This window comes from Euprymna scolopes, chromosome 9 (assembly GCF_053919585.1).
Source record: "Euprymna scolopes isolate OS-2025 chromosome 9, ASM5391958v1, whole genome shotgun sequence".
Taxonomy (NCBI): Eukaryota; Metazoa; Mollusca; class Cephalopoda; order Sepiida; family Sepiolidae; genus Euprymna; species Euprymna scolopes.
Genome location: NC_136490.1, coordinates 118027584 through 118045683, shown reverse-complemented (window position 1 = coordinate 118045683; position 18100 = coordinate 118027584). Strand labels below are relative to the sequence as shown.

Genomic DNA, 18100 nt, shown 5'->3' with positions numbered 1-18100 from the left:
AAGTTTTGGTTTCGATCTCAGCTCGAGTATCTTTTTTACTTATTGTTTAGAAAAAAAACATGATACTCGCATTCATACGTCTCAATTTCTTTCTGTTTTTTTTGCGTGTTTTTTTTTTTACTACATTTTATCTAAAAGGAGGAATTTGACGTTACGTTTAATACCGGGCAACACCGGATACATCTGCTAGTATATATATATATATATATATATATATATATATATATATATATATAAGAAAAATCCTTTAGGGAACAAACAGTGATTTACTCAGGTTTAGTATAATAATTGGTTGAAACAGAGACACAAACTCAGATAAGTGTTCGCATTCAGTGATATAATGACATAGCTCCATCAATTCAGTCTCCAAAATGTTTAGGTTTCTTGAAATCAGAATTTACTTTCTTATCTGCATCCTCCAACTCCCGTGATAGTTCATCCCTTTTTTTCCCGTTTGACAATTGAGCAGAAAAAAAATGGAAAGAATTACAACAAAGATTTGGCTTGGGAATGTTTCATTTCGGTGGGGAGGGGAGATAAGGACAATTCTTGGTGCCATGCCAATATTTAAATTCTGCATTCATATTAAGAACACCAAGAGACCCTTCGAAACTAGATTTAGCTTTCAGACGCACTCACACATGTGAAGATTTAATACCAATGAAAGTTCCGATACCAATAATGGTCGGCCATTTCAACTGTTCAATCCATTTACTTAAATTTATCACATCTATATATAATGAAGATTTGGTGTTTGCAAGCAAAAGTCTGTCACTTTTCTCAAATTTCTCTCCATCTTTGTTTCATTTTACTTCAGTGGAATGGCTCGGAAATCAAGTGATAACACTTTATCTCTATGTGAGAAATATTGATATTCGAATGTTCCATTAAAGTTCTCCTTTACATCTCAAACATGGAGTTAATAAAGAAGTTGAGAACATTATTTCCCCTCGTACTAATTGACCGTTTAAATATGTTATAGTATATCTTTCTTGTGGTCTCTTAATCTTACTGTATTCCAGAAACAAAATTCATCTAGTCTGGTGGAGAATCCAGCTTTGTGCGGTTATGTGAGATGATATCACTTGGAAAAGGTGCACCATTCCTTGTAAAAGTCAATGTGGGTTAGGTATGCTGCGGAGATCTCTTTGGGTAGTGAATACTATGTGATTTAGAATATTTGGTCAGCGTATACGTGTAAGGAAAAATATCCTCAAACCAGGTTGTTCTGACAAATGCCTGTAAAACTATTTGGACATTCAAGGATAGTGTTTAGTAGGCATTCAAGTTCTCTCCATCTGGAGAGAACTTGAAAGCCTACTTGAATAAGGAAAACGGATTTGTCAGTTTTTGTTTTATTTATTTATTTATTTATTTAAATTTTTCTTATGAAGAGACTTGTATGCTCAATCTTGCTATTACTAGATTCACCTTGTCTATTTTCTTCCATGAACTTTCTATTATATCCACTGTATTATTTTAGTATTTTTTTTATTTTGTGTGTTAATACTGACACCCGGATTATAACATATCATATTATTTATTGAAGAACATGAAAAAATTGATTTGGGTTTTATTGTAAAAACAATTATTCTTTATTTGCATTTTTCGTCTTCTTGTCTCAAGTTTGAGGTTAGATGTCTTGTGCATGGCTTCCAATGTTTTCTTGTTTGTTACTATTTCGCTTGTATCAAGATCAGCTCGTGATCAACTGATACCCTCCATGTTTTAAGTGGCCGCCTAAGACAGGGAAGGGATCAGTTGATGAGACCTAGTCTTGATATGCGTAAACACACAAATATATATATATATATATATATATATATATATATATATATATATATATATATATATACAGGGTGGTCACAAAGTCTGGCTACATAATCTACAGGATTTGGATTATCTTACATGAATCAAGCATCAGTTTTTGAGTGGCATAAGAGATTCAAGGAAGGCAGAGAGTCTTTGAGGGATGGTGAGAGATATGGGAGAAGTTAGGAAGTCAGAACACCAGAGTTGGTTGGTCAAATGTAGATTATGTAGCCAGACTTTGGGACCACCCTGTATATATATATATATATATATATATATATATATATATATATATATATAGTATTGGTAGTAAGTATTTGTAAGTGTGTCCACCAAAAGAGTGCTCAATGTTTAGACGGAGCCAAAATAAGTGAATTTAGTTTACAAACAAATGGCTACACATAAGCATACATGTTTCAGCGAAAACCCAGTACGGGAATCGCTTCGCCTTGGCCTGACGAAATCGCTGTGGAGTAGCCGTAGTGAGAAGATCTTATTTGGGATGCGAATACTATGTGATTTTGAATATTTGGTCAGGGTTTACTTCTATGGAAAAGTATCCTCATGCCATATTGTTCTGACAAGTCCATGTACAGAGAGACCTTAGACACTCGAGGATATTATCTAGTAGGCATCCAAAGTGTGGAAAGTAAAATGATCTCTTAGACATTCATTCAAACTGTAGTTGATAACCATTCAGAGTATTCCACTTTACTAATTACTCCATTTTCTTCTAATCTCCGTAATTCTTTCTCTATCGTAATTCTTGGTCTTACGTTGTCTTTTAGTTCAAATCTCACGTCAGCCGTCATGTAATAACCAAGTTCGCCAGCAAAACCTTTATTAAATTCGCTTTTTAAATCCTTAACAAAATTTTCAGTCTATTTTCTCTTTCCCATACTCGGCGCATTTAATCGCTTACAAAACGCGTTTATCGGCTTCTCTCATACATTGAATAAACTTATTAAATCAATGCCGAACAAATTTGCACCCCCCCCTGTCATGACATAGATTTTCGTTTAATCCGTTTTTTTTTGCCGAGTGTTACTTTAGCATTGTATTTTCCTTTGAATTTTAGTTTGCTTCCCGAAATATCTATTGCAATTTTTCTGTACTTTCTAATTCAGGTTTGCCTATCTTTTCCAGGTAGTTTCGTCAGTTGTAGAAATGTTCCTTCGCTGTTTCCAAAAATCACGTAATATTTCGATCATAAACTTTGATGTCAACATATTTTCTATTCTCGTTATATTTTTTTTTTTTTTATAACTTTCGATAAAACTGCATTTATCTTTTTTAGGCTTCTGAAAGTTATTTCTGCACATTAAACCCTTATGCTCCGTCTGAGCACATTCCAAACAAATCTGAGTAATCCATGCTCAGAGAGTGTCGGCATCTTCTACTATGTCAGTATGTATATATAATATATAAAAGTATGTGTATATATAATGTATAAACTTACATATATGTATATATAATTATAAACTTAAATATATGTATATATAATTATAAACATGCGTATATGTATATATAATTATAAACATACGTATATGTATATATAATTATAAACATACGTATATGTATATATAATTATAAACATGTATATATAATTATAAACATATGCATATGTATATATAATTATAAACATGTATATGTATATATAATTATAAACATGCGTATATGTATATATAATTATAAACATACGTATATGTATATATAATTATAAACATACGTATATGTATATATAATTATAAACATGCGTATATGTATATATAATTATAAACATGCGTATATGTATATATAATTATAAACATGCGTATATGTATATATAATTATAAACATACGTATATGTATATATAATTATAAACATGTATATATAATTATAAACATATGCACATGTATATATAATTATAAACATGCGTATATGTATATATAATTATAAACATGCGTATATGTATATATAATTATAAACATACGTATATGTATATATAATTATAAACATACGTATATGTATATATAATTATAAACATATGTATATATAATTATAAACATGCGTATATGTATATATAATTATAAACATGCGTATATGTATATATAATTATAAACATGCGTATATGTATATATAATGTATAAACATATATATACTGGCAGACCGCCCGGCATTGCTCGGTCGTAAAATACACTTAGATAGGATATTTTGATTAATGCAGATTTCGAATTTATACTTATTGGACTCAGTATACTGTAATAATATAAAGTTTTTTTGTTTTTTTTTTAATGATTCGAGCGCTGCCACCGAGAATCGAAACCAAAGCATTTAGCTCACGATTTACTGTTTATTTTGACGTAAATGCCTGTCCTATGAAAACATGTTTGCTGCAAGGCTAAAAATTAAAACATCAACTAATAGCTATTACGTGACGCATGCATATTCGTAATGCCATCGTTCGACCTGGGAAATTTCATTTTTTTTTTTTTTTAATTTTCACAATTTTGAACCCAAATATAAAGCTTTGCCTGGGTTCGAATACCTTGTATGTTAAGGCTCATGTCTGTAGACCAAAAGCGATCAGAGGAGTTTCGTAGGGAACATTTTTTTAACAAATACACGCATACATAAATATATATAGAAAGAGATTTGTGTTTACTATAAGCTTTTTACATAAGTATAAATCATGTAGAATATCTGCATGAATATAATAACACTTAATAGTTAAGACACTTAAGCTTAAGTTTTTAATTCTAGACATTTGGTAGAATTAAAATGATGTAATCGAATTTAATTCCAAATTAATATAAGAGTTCTAGAGATGCGGTTCGATATTGTTACATGCTGTTGATGCAAAACCGTTGTGTTCGAGGAATGAATAATATTCCTCTTGTTAAAGTACATAGGAAGACACTTTTGAGGGGAAAACGTGGTTGGTTGGTTGGTTGTTTTTGTTTTACGGCATATCAACCCTTTTCGGGTTATTTAATGCCGAATCCAAAGATTTTGAAGAAATTTTTTTAATAGAATATATTTGTTGTTTTCAAATCGGTTTCTATTAAACCCATAGTTGGAACCCTAACAGGTACTACCACTCCGGGTCAGAGTGGCCCTGGGAGCAATGGTAATTAAAGGGTGGCTCCACACTCCCCAAAGCCCACAAGCTGGGGCCTCACCACTGGATATAGTTTAAGGTCATATCCAGGACCCCCATTGAGGGACTTTTACCCTCTGCAGGGGGGGGGGCAGTCGGTGTATTCTAATGCCCCACCGACAGGGCCTTAAAGTACATAGGAAGACACTTTTGAGGGGAAAACCTTGATAACTGAAGAATTTAACAATTAGTGTGTGCTTTAGTATAAAGCAGTGCGTGTGTGTGTGTGCGTGCGTGTGTGTGAGTGTGCGTGCGTGCATGTATGTGTGCGTGTGTGTGTGTGTACGCGTGTGTACGTGCGTAACTTGATGATCTTCCTATATAAACAATCAAATTGATCCATCGACACGTGCATCGAAAATTAAAACTTGTGTATTAACTACATTTAATTAGTATTCTAGCGTTATGCTCACAACTTTTCGGCTGATGACACCTACCTTCTACAGGTGTATCTTATCACACACGGGCTATTTACGTCGAGCTCGGAAATCTGTACAAAATTTCGAAGGCACCGTTTATCCAATTCACGGGAGTAACGTGGATTAAATAAAAGGTTCCGCTTGAGAACAGTGTTATCGTATTAATTCAGGTTCATACTGATTTGATATAATGTTTCTGAATTTTTCAGATGAGGATTGGTAATTTGTATTATGTGGATTATTTGGACTATTGTTTTCGTATTGAGAGTTCTTCTCACAATGTTTCAGTCGATGTAAACTTCGGCCTTCTTTAGGTGTATCCTTGTCGCATTTTAGAATGTATCATTCGAAATCTGGACTCTTTACGAAATTTCGAACAGAACTCTAGTTCTACAAAAAGATTCCCGAGTGCAACAAGATAGACATGAAGTAGGTTGGAGGTTACACCGTCCGAAACGTTGTGAGAACAGCTCACAAAATGAGAACAATTGGGTGATTATACATTTTTGGTACAGCGCTATTTTTAAATAGTTTATTTTTTTTTTCAGGTTAAATTCAAGTTTCACGATATCTTCTTTTTTATTATTAAATTGTTAGGTGAAAGCACAGAATAGCTACAAAACGCAATTTTCTCTCCATGTTAAGAATGGCTTTCAAAATAATAACGTTACTTTTTCAGTACAGTACCAAAAAATGCACAAGTACCAACAATTGTTCAAATAATCGAAATAATAGTAAAAAAAAAATCGTTCTTGTTTCTCTTGTTATCCTTTAAAACTTTAATCATTTATTTAATTCGTTTTTTTTTTAATTGCAGGTGGAATCTTATCGAACAGTCTCGCCCTGTTTACGGATGTTTTACACTTGGGAAGTGATCTCATCAGTTTCTCCATCGGGTTGCTTGCGCTCTATCTCTCCATTAAGCCAGCAACCGAATCCATGTCATTTGGTTATCACCGAATTGGTAAGTTACTCCTTTGTTTTTGTTTTTTCCAGATAAATAAAAGCAAAAATCTCTTACCAACAAATAGCAGGGATTTAATCAGGTTGTTTTTGTTATTGGGTAAGCCGGTATAACTGTTTCAGAAATTAATGGGCTCGCCCATGCAATAAATATAATTACGTCTATAACGTCGTGAGCATCCTTCCTATAGTCTAGACCTTGCTCCCTGTGACTTTTGGTTATTTCCTAAGCTCAAAGAAAACCTTAAAGGTTGTCGTCATGAGACAATTGAGGTAATGAAAGAGGCTGTGACAAGGGTCATTGACATGCTCACACAAGAGGACTTACATGGGACCTTCCAGAAGTTGTTGGATCGTAAAACAAGTGCATTGCAGCCGGAGGAGATTACTTCGAAGGGGACTAGTGTTTCATGTGTGTACTTTCAATAAAAGTTTGGAAACTTATTGAAGGCACCTTGTATGTTGAGGGTATTTATACGTGGTCTCTTTTTTCCTCGCTTCTGTTATAGTCGTTCCTTCTCATCATTTCCTGTAGTGGTTGCTGTAGAAATAAGCTTCTTTCTCACAAAGAAAGAGGACACGAGGAGACATTCGCTGAGAGTTTTCATAAATGGTTTTATTTGAAGAGAATTGACTCATGCGAGAGTGACTAATGTTATCGTAACTAATATGAGTGTGATGCCTGCAGACAGAGACATCAATGTAAGATTTCGTTTAATTCTACATGATTTTCACAGAGGGACTAATCTGAAAATCGTTTGTTTCTCCCAGTTTCAAAAATGTGACGTCATTCACCATATCCTGATATCTTTTTTCTTTTCTGTACCATTTGACCTACTGCCCCTTGCCTCAACTCATCTTTGGGAACGGTTATGTTCTACAGATCTGGATCATCATCATGCACTCAGTGTGACCCTTGTCAAATTTTACACTAGCTGACTTAATCACTATTGACATAGGGTCCCTAATATGTACCAATGGTTGATACTGAAGAGAGAGAGAGGGGGAGAGGGCTACTTTTGCAAAGAGTTTTCCTCACGTTTGTGTGAGAAGGTGTGTGCTAATTGCATTTTATTTACCCCAGCTGGAAGGGTTATCTGTTATAACTAATTTTTCTATTTCAGTAACCATTATAAATATACGAGTAGGGACCTGACGTTGCCCGGGATTAAATAATGATCAAAGAATGTTTAAACACTCCCATATTTTTATTGTTATCGAAATCAATGAAATCGACCATTTTTCAATTAAATTGATTGATTACCTGCTCTAGTTGGGGACCCATCATGGTGCACCGGAAGGAAGCTCACATGTCTTCAGCAGTGACTTACTTCACAATACATTGTAGTCTACATTGCACTGTAGAGAATTTACTGTTGATCTTATAAAATTATTTTATATATAATGGCTTGAATTAAAGTTTAAAATGCATTATATTTTAATTTTGCTCTAAATACAAATATTCATCTCGGATGCGCTCAGTCATATCAAAGAACCTACTATTGATTTTATTTGCTTGGCATTACTGGTTGTGTGGTGATAATGGCTTGACGTTAAGTTTAAAATGAAAAAGTCAAGTGTCACGGTTCAACTGTGCTTTAAACAGAAACATTCATTTTGAACGCGCCCCTGTCATATCAAAGAACCTACTGTTGATTTTATATGCCAGAGTTTTAAGTTTTTGTGGCAATAAGACTTTTTAAATGCACTTATGATGTTAGGCTGTATAAGGTGTTAACTTTGATCAAAATTGCCTTCTTTCGTCGGATTATTTTGATTAGCGATTATCGATACTTATCGAAAACATTCCGATACAAAGCCTATATTAGAACACTTCCATTGACATGAACTATCTGCATATAAAATTTCATAAAAATCGGCGCACCCGTTTTCGAGTCCATAGGGAACGAACTCGCACAGACAAACACACAAAGTTTTTTTGTTGTATAATATAGTAGAGATAGAGATTGTTTGTCTGCATTTCAAAAAGTCTATAGATTAAGTGATGATCAAAAGCGTTTGTGGAGTGATTCAGTATTTTAATGAATTAATAGCAGAACACATTTCGTTTGTTAAAGGCGTGAACGAAGGCAAACAAAATTAGATTTGTTCATCACAGAACAAGAGTTTAAGATCAGCCTCATTCATTACAAAACCAGAAACCATCATATCATTGAAATGTTTTAATGATAACAAAACATTTATCGATTTTTCTTTGGAGTTTTCATTTGTTACCTTTTTGTCCGTTTTTCCCTCCTTTTGGGGGACCTTCTTTTTTTTTTTTTTTTTGTTTAAATTGATTGAAGAAACAATTAATCAGGTTTTGTTCCATTAACAATATTTCTGGAATGAGATATTATTTTTATTTACATTATTTATTTGCCTTTATTTAGATTCTTTTTCTTTTTTTTCTTTTGTCTTATTAGTATTTTTGGCTTTATTTTTCTATTTCAATTATTTGAAGAAATTATTAATGAGTTTTTGGAGAGGCACATTAATAATCAAAAATGGTAAGAATTAACCAAAAAGAATCTGTATTTGATAATATTTCTGGAATGAGATGCTTTTATTTACTTGTTACTTCTTCAAATTAGTGCTCGTTTTTCCGTGAGTTTTATTCGGCAACGCCCGACGAATGGCGAAAACCGCCGGATTATACCGAGTTAGCAAAAAGAGACTCGAGCGAGCAAGCAGACGGTAAAAATTGGAAGAAAAAAAGAAAGAAAAAGAAAGACTTTGACATTTTACAGTTAACCACAGCGAAAATTTCGTGGACCCACGACTAGGGCTACAAAAAATCATGTGGAGAGGATGTGGAAGGAGGCGAAACAACGAAATAGAAAAGAGTGTGGAACCAACGTCGATCTGCTTGACAGTTATTTTAGTGACTTTATGTGAAGACAAAAATTCTGAAAGAATCTTTTTGTCTCTATCATATTGTTTTTTTTTTTACAAGGTGGTCACCACTTATCAAGGCCCGGAAGCCACTCAGGGATAAGGGTTATTGTAAGCAGATAACAGAAAACTACCTTATACATTCTCTAACAACCTTTCTCAGCCGTCGTCGGCTGCTTTACTTCAACCGGTAGAAAATACTATCCTTAAGGAAATAGCCTTGAAAAAAAAATGCTTAACAAAAAATATTTATATACCCACAAACCAAAAAATATGTAAACTCTTTTTCATTAATTTAATAAATACAATACCAAAATAACTGTCCATCCATAAACAAAACAAAAAAAATGTTTTTTCCCTAATTCAAAGAAACAAAAACTTTTATTACCCCCTAAAAAAAAAAACTAAATAAATAAAACAGTACAATATGTGAAATTATTACGGTAGGCTTTTTTTTTTCTCTTTCGTTTTCATTCGTTTTTTTTTTTTAATTATTATTGACTTCCGTTCGTTCGGTATAATCCGGTGGTTTCCGTCGTCCGCCAGGCGTGGCAGAGCGAGACTCACGGAAAAAAAAACGGGTACTAAAGTGCAGAAGTACCATTTACTTTTTTCCCATTTTGATAATCTTTCCTCCATGGCCCATATGACATAATAGCTAATGAGACGAGAGACTAAGGTTCAATTCTAAATCGAGTCATACAAAAACATCAAAAAAATACTATCTGATCTGGTGCTACCAGATCAGGCTGTGGAGATATTGACTTCTTGGGCTAAAATGCACCAAACATTAATGTTATTGTTCTCTTCCTTTTCTTTTGCAAAACTCAATCATGTTCTGCAAAATGAAAACTATAAACAACAATTTTCCTCTGCAAAACAACAAAACCGATCACCATAAATAAATATTTGAAGACATAAAGTTGAAGCAAAGTTTTTCTTTTACAAAATTACTAGATTCGGCATTAAATAACCTGTAAAGGCTTGATATGCCGTAAAACAAAGCAACCAAACCAAACACCATAAATAAATATTTGAAGATATAAACAACTTGCAACATAAAAACTTTTTCCTAAATTAACGAATTCAACATTAACTAATCGGATATAAAGGTTGATATGCCGTAAAGAAAAACAAAACAAACAAAAAAAAAACTAAGCTACTTGATGTCCTCTTGCTAAACACTTATCATTATAAGGTGAGAGTAAATGGAGAAATCTCAGGAGAGTAGTGATGCTCTCCCCTACATCTCCGTGTAGTAGCCAATGAAAAGAGAGCCTTCAGGTCGCCCTCGACTATGGCCGACTACTTTTAATTAATACTTACTCACCAGTTTTTTTTTTTTTCATGATTACAAGGAATTACTTATTCTTTTATGTAATGCACTGTTATTTATTCGACCTTCTATCCGTTTTGGATGTCTCTTATCGTATCATTTATTAATGTTTTTCTGCAGTTTGTAATTTTCATGGGAGCAATAACCTCAATGGATTAAAAAATAAAAAAGAAAGAGTTACTATTAACTGATAATGACACTTCAGAAATTTTTTTTTTTTTTTTTTTTGCTGTTGGTATATCGGCATTAATTTTGACAAACATATGCATCCATATTTGATAGATTTATAAATACCTATAAAAATATGAGTTATTTCCCTTTTTATGGCCTTTATAGCTGGCATATTGAATGGCAGGTCCCCCAAGGGTCATGTAGATCCACTTGTGTTGTTATGAGAATCACACACACACACACATATACACACAAACACACACACACACAGAGGAATAATTGAAGTTGTTCAATAAATATTCCTGCAGAATATTTTTTTATTATTTAGAATTAGAAACGTACAATATGTGACCGTATGATTCAGCTACATTATTTTATTTTTACAAGAGAGTGACCACTTATCAAGGCCAGAAGGCCACTCGGGGATAAAAGTTAATGAATGTAAGGTGGTAGTTTAGCAATCGTTACTGGTGTAGAGGAGATTGAATTTAGATTCACGATTCATTAATAGTGTAGATGGGGTAGAATTTACTTTCACAAAAGCAAACTAAGGAAGTATTTTAACAGAAAAGTACTGATACATCTTTTGAATCAGACAAAACTGATATTTTCATTTGGCTGTTTTCGACGGTCTATGTAAACAGCCGGAAGATGCCGAAGCGTTTATCCAATCAGAAAGTAAGAAAAGTAGACAATTACATCGTAAAATGGCGATTGTTAAGAATTTTCAAGAGAGGAAAAAAGGGTGAAAAGACAAGTTGTCAACAAATAGATGTTACCAAAGGCAATAAAAATAGGTTGGGATTAGTTTAAGGTTAGAGTACAAAAAAAAATGTTTCCGGTTTTTGTCTGGTTCAAATTCTAGACTAATACTGAAAAAATAAAATGAATTTTATTTTTCGTAAAAACCAAAAAATTATAACAGTTGTTTTGTCATTTTTGTTGTTGTTAGAACACCATCTTGTTTCAAGTTTGACGCCAGTTCGTTTTCATTCAGCTTTTTTCTTGCTGTTTATGTAATTCTGCGTCAGCAAAAAGTTGGTTTTGTCTGGTTCGAAAGGTCAACTGATAAAAAATACTCAATAACCCAAAAAGGGTTGATATGTCGTAAAACAAAACAACCAAACCAAAAACCATGAATAAATATTTGAAAATATAAAGAAGTCAAAACATAAAAAAATATTTTCCTAAATTAACGGATTTGGTATTAAATAACAGAAAAGAATTGACATAGCGTAAAACGAAACAACCAAACCATAACTAAATATTGGAAAATATAAAGAACTTGAAGCATAATATTTTTTTTTCCAAAATTACAGACTCTAACATTAAATAACCAGAAAAAGGTTGATATGCCGTAAAACTTGCCAAACTTTCACAAAAAAAACACTCGACTAGCTACAACAACTATATACGCTTCCCCCCCCCCCCACTCTTTACCTGTGCCTAAATCTAAACACAGATTTCATGAACAAAGCTTCTTTCCCAGAACTACCTACCTGGGGAACACTGTTCCGCTAGTCTGCTTCCCAGTTGTATACAACATGGTAGCTTTCAAATTCAATGTAAGCAAGATTTTGTTGAGCCATTCCCATAAATAATCAAATTCTACCTAATTTACATCATTAACGATTACTGCGTTACCACTTTACATTCATTAACCCTTATACTCGAGTGGCCTTCAAGCTTTGATAAGTGGTGATCTCCAAGTAATTTTTTTTTAAATCAACAAAGCAACCAAACCTAACACCATGAATAAATATTTGAAGAGGTAAACAATTTGAAACAAAATCTTTTTCCTAAATTAATGGATTCAACATTAATTAATCTGATATAAACGTTGATATGCGGTAAAAAACAACAAAAAAACTAAGCTACTTGATATTTCCTTGTTAAACACTTATTATAAGGTGAGGGTAAATGAAGGAATCTTAGGAGAGTAGTGATGCCTTTCCCTACATATCCGTGTAGTAGCCAATGAAAAAGGGGGCCTTCAGGTCGCCCTTGACTATGGCCGACAACTTTTATTTAATACTTACTAACCAGCTTTTTCATAGTTGCCAGGAATTTCAAACGTATACTTGTATGTAATGCACTGTTATTTATTCGACCTCCTATCCGTTTTAGATATCTTTTATCGTACCATTTATGATGTATTGCTGCAGTTTGTATCTTTCATGAGAGGAATAACACTATTGGATTATAAAAAAAAGAAAAGAAAATACTATTAACTGATAATAAGACTTGAAAAATCTTATCTGGTTCAAAACTAAGAAAAATAAAAAAAAATTTAGGTCGTTACAAAAATAATGCCTCCTATTTTTTTTTTATTCTGCTCGAATGGATCACTGGAAATTGCAAATTGCATTATTATGATTGAACTTATACATTCATGACCTAAAAATTTCATCTCTCTGTTGCTAATATTGACGATGCCAGACTTTAAGAAAGCGACTTCTGTCAGGGACGTGCATTAAAGCAGAGATTAATTAAATTTCTAGTAAAAGTGCATTGAGAATGGGTGATGACTGGAAAATGGAAACAGGCTATCTCCAAAGGCGGAAGTTCTATGGGAGTATAAAATTCACAAGCAGTTCCCAGTTTCATGTACATCCCCGTTAGGTGAGATAAAAATATTAGGTTTTTGCAGAGAGGCGTCGACGTCTATGATGATGATTGTGTTGAAAACCAAATTCTGGAGCACAAAAGGTCGATCGTTTTAATGGTACCACTCCCGTCTTCGTAACTTTTTAACGTTTTGAGTTACAAAAAATAGGCAGCTTTACTCTCAGAACGATCCACGTAAATTCGTATGATTAAAAATGGAAATGTGAAAAATTTCAAAACTCAATGTTTCGCCCTCTGTTTTGCAGGCATTATCAAAACTTTTAGCTTTTGTTTCCTCTCTCATTGAGAAAAAAATAGCTAAAAGTGGCGCATTATTGATGTTTTGTCCTGAGTCTTGACACCTCTTAATGACAATATTTGGCATGTCTGATTAAAATGCCCATGCACTGCTGACGTTGATCAGAGATGACAAGTGTTGATCAGAAAGCCTTGTCTAACATAATGGGATGTTCTTCCATCTCGGACTACAATAAACATCTCTGGTCGGTATTCTGTCTGGAGTCTTTCTCAGTTGACAGGTCACAAATTGCTCCACGGATCACGTTTCTGATTTTTTCAGATGAGGATTGGTTATTCTTATTATTTGGATTCTTCGGTTCTCATTTTGAATTTTATTTTCACAACGTTTCGACCGATGTAATCTCCACAAGGACCCGCGATGTAGTGGTTAGAGTACTCGGTAAGATTCAGTTGTAAATGTTACACTCTTCTGGAGGTTAAAGATTCAATTCTCAGTGCAGGCAAGACTCAAAATACAATTGCGAATTATTTAGGACTTCTACCCAGTCTACTTATGGAACGAGGGAATGCTACCCCCCGTGGATTAAATAAATAGTTCCATTTGAAATTCCATGCAGATGCCAGAGTTTGATAGAAAGATTTGTAGCAGACGAAATGGCAAGGAACACAAGCAGGAGCGAATTCTCACAACTCGAGGTTTTGAATATACTTCTTTCCTGGCTTGTTTAATCAGAAACCAGCTCTCGGTCACGTGACCATATTTATAAAAGGTTAAACCGGCAACACACTCTATCTCTCTCTTTTTTTTTCCTGGATCTTGAACTATAGATACCTCCACGTGTCACTGACCTGTTCCTAATTCCTCTTTTGAAATCATCTTTCTCATCCTACAGTACTGTCTCTAATCTTTTGTGGCGCAAAGTTCTACTACTAACTTTAAGGAGACAAATAATGCATCATGGCTACAGACCATAACTTCAACACACACAGATGAACTCTTTATCTTTTAACAGGTTTGTCTCATCTTTAATCTACGTTTCCACATAGGAACACTTTCCACAACCCACCTTTTCTGTATACAACCTACCACGAAGATAATCAATAAAGCTGTTTTTTAAATGTTAGAATGAGATTTATTTTCTTTATTCTAAAGATTCCAGAGTCTGACAGAAAGATTCCTAAGTTCAACAAGATATACCTGAAGAAACACCAACCATCTTTAGGCATATCTTGGCAATGGCTCTTATTGGCAAATGGCGGAAAAGATGTTTTTGTTTCTTTTTTTCGGACTAACCATAGTCGTTAAAATTCAAAATGCCTGACGCGTTTATGAAACGGAAAGAGCGTCGAGTCATTTTCATTTTTGCATAAACTCGCGCCCGTATTAATTTGATATAATAATTCTGATTTTTTTTTTTTTAGACAAGGACTGATTATCTATATATTAATACGATAGCGTGTGTGTTCTTTTGTGTGTCACGCTTACATCCGGGTCGTTTAATTGTTATGTTTTTCTATTTCTTGTCATAAATAATTTTACCAAGAATTCTTCATAAGTTTTGGTTTCGGTTTCGACTATAGCTAATGAACACAAGTCACGTGGATATATTCTTTTATTTTTGAAATCGCAACTTTATAACATATAAAAATCGATAGAACATTAACTCTATAATAATATATAGGAAATCTGCAAGAATTAAAATATCATATTTTTACCGGGCTTTACTGGGCGTTCGTGCTAGCTTAGATAAATACTTTTGCAGTTTTAACAAAAAAGCTACGATAATATCAGAGTGTCTCCATTTACACTGAACATTTGCAAAATGCCAACATCAGTATATTACATATGAATGAGTCCTCTGTGGAATTTCCACAGGTCCCGCTAGTAAATATTATTTCGATTGTCCGAACAACCAAGTAATAGTAATAGTAGTGTTGGATATTAACCGGGCAACGCAGAAAGGTGTTCTGGTCTGGATTATTATGATTATTCGAGCCAAAACGTTTTGTCAGCTAAAATATGTTTCAGAATAATAAAAAAAATTGAAATAAATATTTATTTACATTTAATTGTTTCCAGCAATGTTAACGTAAGAGACAGAAATCAAGCTAACAATGATATAAACAAAGATATGTGACAAACCCCCGGCAATGATCTTTAGGCTAAGTGTAGTGATCGCGTAATGAAAGAAAAAAATTGAAACACAACAGTTTAGTTACGAGGGAGAAGCGTTTGATTCGTAACGCATTAGAAGACTGGCAGGATTTTTGGACTTTGATGCACGTGTAATTAAAAAACGGGTAACTTAGCAAGATGTAGTCGTGTACGAAGCGTTAGGTGTATCAGAAAGACAGGGGGTCGAATTATTCAATATTTTTTTCACGCATTCGTAAGGTCAGTTTCTGACACACCTAACGAAGCGTGCCAACTCTGAAAAGGAACCCGGCAGGAATAAATAATCCATATATAATTACGGCCTTGGCGTTTTAACTTCTCGGTGAAAAGCACTCTCCATTTTAGAACGTATTATTTGGATTGTTCGGATTATTTTCTCATCTTGGTCGTTATTTTCACCACGTTTCGGCCGATGTAAGCTCCAATTTTATTGAGGTTAATCTTCACAATGGCTCTTATTGTTGAATGATGAAAAAGAATATTTTTGTTCTTTTTTAACGAGCCATAGTCGTTAGAATTCAAAATGCGTGATGGGTTTATGAAACAGAAAAGGCGGCGAGTCATTTCCATTTTTGTATTAATTCGGATCCGTACCGATTTGGTATAATGTTTCTGGATTTTTTAGATGAGGATTGATAATAAGTATTATTTGGACAATTGGCGCTCTTACCGTTTCGTAAACACATGGCACATTTTGAATTCTAATAACTAACGCTATACACATTATGCCAAATGGGATGAGTGTAATATAAATGTAATAAACGTTTTATTCTTTGAGAATATGCATAAGTTTCATTACAAACTCTAAGATTTCATTATAATAAGATGAGAATAAATGATTCTAACCAAGTATTTCAAAGATTCCATCTCTCATACGTATTTAATCGAATTAAACGTATTTAATCGAATTAGTCCCAAATGACTGGAGAATAAACAGCGGCTGATAAAAAGTCACAGATTATATTGACATGTGTTGTCTGAAACGTTTGCGACAATACAAATATCGTTTTTATTAAAACAAATATTCCAGGAAATTAACCAACCAGAATTTCTATGTTAATTTCAGAACAACAAAAAATTGGCTAATTTATGCAGCCTACTTTGAAAAAAAAAAATGAAGTCTAGAATGTTCAATTATGATTAGATAGGCAAGTCCATTTACTAGATTCTTGAAAGGTGTGGTCAGAATTTTCAGAATCTATAATATGAATGTAGTGTCTTTCTGTCTTGAGATGCAATTCAAAATAAAGTCCTATACTTTTAAAAGGTTACAAAGAAAAACAGAACGCCAAAATAAAGTAACGTGTATTGCAAAGCATACAATAAATGAGTTGTTCGTCGTAGCCGACAAACGACCTAGGTTGGGCCACCGGCTATCAACTGGGTATTTCTTTACTTCCCCACAAAACAATGTGTGACACGAGGTCGTTTTAATGTGGGATAAAACCAGCTCCCTTCAAAAGGGGTACTCTGGCAATTTACAAAAATAAAATTACCTTAGTATAAAATGTTTTCCCCCATCCATTGACTGAGGACAATTAATCCGAGTGCAGCACCTGTGCAAACACCACACTTCAGTGACCAGCCCAGTATAAGTACCGAGTGTCGAATGGTTATTTATTTGTTTCCCACGAAACAAAATATGCACAAGGTCGGTTTAATGTGGGAGATAACCAGCTCCCCTCAAAAGGGATTCTGAAAAAATAAAATTGCCTTAGTATATAAGGGGTTTCCCTTCCATTGACTAACGACAATTAATTTGAGTGCGGCATCTATGCAGACACCACACTTCAGTGCCCAGCCCAGTACTAGTACCGGGTGTCGAATGACATCTTACGGCTTAGTATTCCGATATTTATTGAGATTGGAATAGTCTATTAGTAGGTAACATAAGTTAGTTCCGCCACAACATATACCAAGATCAAATGTAATTCCTTCGATTAAATTTTATAATCAATAAAATTATTATATTCATTTTGTATTGGCGGTTTCATGCAGCACATACCTTCACGCGAAACGGGTGTTAAACCAATCTGATAATTATTGGATTTAATAGTCGGTGCTGTCTGAGAAGTTGAGTTCTAACTAGACAAACTCAGATTGAAGCCTAGAAAGTTGGTTCATAAGAAAGCTGGAATGTTCCATTATGCTTTGCTGGGCAAGCCAATCTCTGGGTTTTACCTGATCACTAGTTTATGAATGGATATTATCTATATAACTAGCGGGGGTACCCGGCGTTGCCCGAGTGTTTGTTTCCGGGACGGGGGGGGGAGTTTTAAAAAATGTTATGGTAGGTAAGTAGGAAGGATCAAACCCGGAG

General features: G+C 33.8%; 1 protein-coding gene across 2 annotated transcripts in view; it reads left to right on the top strand.

Moving 5' to 3' along the window:
• LOC145284824 (proton-coupled zinc antiporter SLC30A2-like) overlaps positions 1 to 18100 on the top strand; it is a 929434-nt gene that overhangs the window by 604916 nt on the left and 306418 nt on the right. For both annotated transcript variants that reach the window (XR_013868896.1, XM_080133793.1), the window contains exon 3: positions 6189 to 6335. Coding sequence is in view for 1 of the 2 variants with exons in the window: in XM_080133793.1 (XP_079989919.1) it covers positions 6189 to 6335 (147 nt within the window). In the remaining variant the exon portion in view is untranslated. The remainder of the gene's footprint in view (positions 1 to 6188; positions 6336 to 18100) is intronic.